Raw genomic sequence first — 4,778 nt, 5'->3', positions numbered from 1 at the left:
CGCTGTCTAAAGTGGCCACATTATAGTGCGCTTTCAGAAAAAAGCGCCCTCTGGAGTGGTCCATAAAGGGACACCTTAGAGGGCGCTTTCTGGAAAAAGCGCCCTCTAAAGTTGTCAATGTAAAGTGTTTAGAGGGCGCTTTCAGGAAAAAGCGCCCTCTAAAGTTGTCAATGTAAAGTGTTTAGAGGGCGCTTTCAGGAAAAAACGCCCTCTAAAGTTGTCAATGTAAAGTGTTTAGAGGGCGCTTTCTGGACAAAGCGCCCTCTAAAGTGTTAGTTATTTTAAAAAAATTTGTTTGAAAAACAGTGGATATTTAATTGGTAACCTGTTCGCATGCTGCAAAAGTGTAAAATTCATATTGATTTCATCCTTTAATCCAATGTTATACACCATTAATCCATTGATATATACAACATGAATCCATTTATATACAACATTAATCCTCCATATATACAACATTAATATATGATTCTTTGATCAACAATATACAAGAACATATTCATGATTTAGTAAAAGTACAACAACAATATACAACATATATACAACAACAGCATACAACAACAACATTCCATACATATATGTACAACAATATACAACCTAGCTATATGATTCTTTGATCAACAATGAATTGACACAATTCATCCTTCATTTCATCCAAATGAGCTCTTGAGTAAGATTTGTATTCCTCAAAGTACTACAATTAAGAGAATAAAACATATTCATGATTTAGTAACAAATTAGATGAAATATCCGATAATATTAAAATAAACCCTTAGTTATTATTCCATACCATTTTTGGGATGTCTATACGATTCAACGCAATGATATCTCTCTCATAAATCTCAATACAAAAAATCCGCAATCGACCGAATTATTTTGCTGAGGACACTACACAGAAAAACAAACAATATATATATAGTTAATTTCTTACAAACACTATTATAAGCAAAAAAACAAACACTATTATAAGCAAAAATAAGATACTTAATATATACCTGAACTCTGACCCAGGTAATGTCCTTCCTATTACGATAATTCTTTTCCGATCTAAATTTTATTATTGCCCTAACAAAATAAAAACGTATATTGAGATCAATCTGACAGACATAATTAAATATACAAATACACACGAATATTTAGGGGAATTTCACTTACGCGTCAACCGTCTTCTTCATACTCGGATATTTACTTCAATCACCCGATAACGAATCGAGATAATACACTATTAGTCTCGAAAGATCCATAGCAACCAACACCCAGTGACCACTGTAAAATAAAACAAAAATTTAGATGAATGAAAATTTTCTACGTAAAAGATATACATAGATTAGAATGAAATTATTAGAAAGAAAATCTAACCCGTTGCCAGAATTAAACGGTAAAAAATACAAACTGTGTGTAGTATTATCCCCGGCCGCCATGAATCTATCGACTAGATCATTCTTTACGGATGTTGGATTTTTCGTTATTAACGTTGCGTTGATACGGGAAGCAGCAATAAAATTGAAACGGTTACACAATTCAGTTCCCCGCATCAATGTTACATACATATACCTTAAATAGAAACATAATAAACATTAGACTACTCATTGAAATGTGTAAATAAATTGTTCAACTAAGTAAATTATAGATTGATCGGAGTACCATATGTATGTATGAATGACAGCGATGCCCAATTCGTCGTGTTCAAAAAGTTGTTGCATGTCCTCCTTTGCAATTATTTCGAAATGAGCAGATCCGAAAACACCTTCATCAAAATCTATACTACGAATGGCCCCGTGCATAATATCGGACTCATCCACCATTTTCTCAAGACGCATCATAATTTGAGATTTTGTCCCGGACGTCGTTTGAATATCCTTAGCAGCGCTTTTCAACTTTCGACCGGGAACCTAAAAATTCATATAAAATAAATCATGACTTTTTGTGATGCAACAAAATCGTTGCGTATATAATTCAATGGGTATATATATTTGTACCTCTTTTTGAGATGCAACCGACTCGATGCGTCTTGAAATCCCTTTACCAACTTTATGTGTGGGTCTAATAGGAGTCTAACATTACCATGTAATAAGGATTGATTAAATATCATAATTGTAGCTGAATTGAAATGTGAATACTAAATATTCATAATCATTTAGAACATATATACCTCGGCATCAGGGAAAATTAGATCTGACGGCCAACCAACAAAGGATCCGACTGCATCTCGCATCAACGTTGTCTCTGAAACAACGTCAGGTAATGGTAGAAGGGCGTTCGTATCTAATACAAGGTCAACCGAAACTTTCATATATCCCACCGGGAGGGGATTATGGTGAAGTAATTCACCCGAAGTATTGTGCACTTTTCCCTTGCCAACTATGCGATAAGTTGGTGACGATAGATACAGTTGACAAGGTGAAATGCCCTAAACCAATAATAAATGTTATTGTTAACGTGTATATGTGTCAAGTAAAAAAGTGCTATTTTAATTTCATAATAACATATATAATTACCTCGGGAAATTTCGGTTGACAATTGATACTAGCTCGGTCACTAGTATCTTTTGCCTCGGAAGCGCACCTTTCCTCTCTATACCTTGCATTCTCGTTTTGCAGTTGGAGTACTTGTGCCCTTAACTCCGCCAAGGTCTCCATCACCTCTTTGTTGGTAGGATTTTTTGTTTTTGGTTTTTTATAAAATGACGACGGAGTCACACCAAAACCCTTACCCCTCACACGACCGGAATACTCAGGAATATTTAGTACTCGACTAAGTACGCTCCTGCAATCCTGGACCTCGGTTGAAGGTAAGGTTTGGGATAAAGTCTCCTGAAATATTATTAGAGGAGATTAAAAATGAATTATATGTCTAACAAAATTTTCGATATAATTAAAGAAATAATGTTACATATACTTACACATTCGTTATAAACATTTTGGACCGCTTCAACGACAGCCCCATCCTTCCCAACCCGAGCAGCCTTCCATAATACGTGCTCCGGAAGAGATGTTGCATCACTTTTCTCCTCGGCTAGCTACACATTGAATTAGATTATAAGATCATCAATTATAACATATTGTGACAATGTATAAGCTCATAGCATTTGAATATACTCACAATTCTTTGTTGTAACCATGCATATCCCGTACGCCCTTTTTTGTACGGATACGCGGGTTTTGATGCCCTTTTCCGATTTTTGTCGCTTACTTCCTGGATAAAAAAGTTTAAGGCATATTAGAACCAAGTAACTTAACAATTGTATAATACCATAATTAATAGACATTACATGGAATTTTTCGTTTCTTCGTTTGGCGACAAAGTTATCCCATTCATCGGCTGAAATAATCTCGGCATACTTCATTGGCCGTTCTGCTTCAACAAATTTTCCTTCCTCATCCTTGAGAAATTTGTTGGACAAAAAGGATCGAAATCCTCGGAGTCTTTTTCCGGCCAATTGAATACAATATTTTTGCCGGCTTTCATCGATGTGAAAGGATCTCTAAAAAACATACACATGGAGTGTGTTATTATAAAGTAATATTATAACAATATATGGTCAACAAATAGTCAACAAAAAAACATATAACAATATATGGTAAGTACTTGTATCTCCGACCATATTTTTTCTTTGCCAACCTTCAAGTCCGGACTTCTCCAATTATCACATGTAATCGGAATATGTTGTCGAACAAGGAAACCAATGTAACTTGCCAACATTGAACCGTTAGGCTCAATTAGTTGGTCTTCAGCACTCCAATGTACTTCAAATTTTACACCCTTGTCTCTTGCACGAATGATTGACTTCATAACAGTCAATCCTCGTTTGATTTATTTTTCAACATTGTTACGTGATCCATTCGCGTCATGGGTATCGTCTTGGTTAGCCATTTTATCTGTAATATAGAAATGATTCAATAAGACCCAAGTAAGACAATGATTCAATACGTGAACACATTCATATACCTTCCATTTCTCTCATGTTACAACAATCTAAACTCTTTTTTTTTTTTATCATTATTGAATACAAACTCACACACACCTACTGCATGCAAAAGACCAATGCAAACTTATGGTGTTTGGAACATGAACAAACGTGCATCCATAATCATCAAACTTCCAAGCACAAGCTCAAACACACTTCAAATGATATCAGTTTTCAATCAGAAATAAAAAACTCAGTTTGCCCTAAACAACATTAATCAACATAATGCACAAAATGTAAAACTAAGTTTAGAAAATGCCCTAATCAAACACATGAAGAAAGTGAACGGTAACGATGGAGAAGAGAAATACCTTCAAGGTGACGGTAACGATGGAGAAGAAAGTGAACAGTGACGGTGGACGCAGATAACTCAGTGAACGTGAACGCAGCAGCAGAAAAAGGCGACGGCGACGATGACGGTGAGGGAGGGAGAAAGAACGGAGGACGAGAGTAATCGCAATAGAGAGTAATCGCAGTAGAGAGAAAACCCAGTTACGTAAACGAAATAGCTTATAGAGAGGGAAAATAAAGAGACATGCAGTATATGTTATAATTTTAATGTTTACTAAAGGGGACCTTAGAGGGCGCTTTTGTAAAAAAAGCGCCCTCTAAAGGGGGCCTAAGAGGGCGCTTCTGAAAGCGCTCTCTAAGGCTTTCCAAAAGCGCCTTCTAAACTGGAAATGTACATGGACTTAGAGAGCGCTTTTTAAAAACGCCCTCTAAGGGTAACCTTAGAGGGCGCTTTCACTAAAGCGCCCTCTATTGTTGTCCCTCCATTTCCTCATTTTTTTTTTGGCTTCACTTTAGAGGG

The 4,778-nt window shown here is 36.0% G+C and overlaps 1 protein-coding gene across 1 annotated transcript; it reads right to left on the bottom strand.

The window, feature by feature from the left end:
• Window positions 1–1,404: 1,404 nt before the first annotated feature.
• Window positions 1,405–2,719, bottom strand: LOC127094200 (uncharacterized). Its single transcript, XM_051033058.1, has 3 exons — window positions 2,499–2,719; window positions 2,159–2,410; window positions 1,405–1,425 (listed from the first exon to the last, which is right to left on the bottom strand). The coding sequence occupies exons 1-3, from the start codon at window positions 2,637–2,639 to the stop codon at window positions 1,405–1,407; spliced, it is 414 nt and encodes a 137-aa protein (XP_050889015.1). The 5' UTR covers window positions 2,640–2,719.
• Window positions 2,720–4,778: the final 2,059 nt, after the last annotated feature.

The sequence above is a fragment of the Lathyrus oleraceus genome, chromosome 6 (assembly GCF_024323335.1).
Source record: "Lathyrus oleraceus cultivar Zhongwan6 chromosome 6, CAAS_Psat_ZW6_1.0, whole genome shotgun sequence".
NCBI classification, from domain to species: Eukaryota; Viridiplantae; Streptophyta; class Magnoliopsida; order Fabales; family Fabaceae; genus Lathyrus; species Lathyrus oleraceus.
The sequence above is the reverse complement of the archived record's forward strand: the minus strand, read 5'-3'. Positions and strand labels throughout refer to the sequence as shown.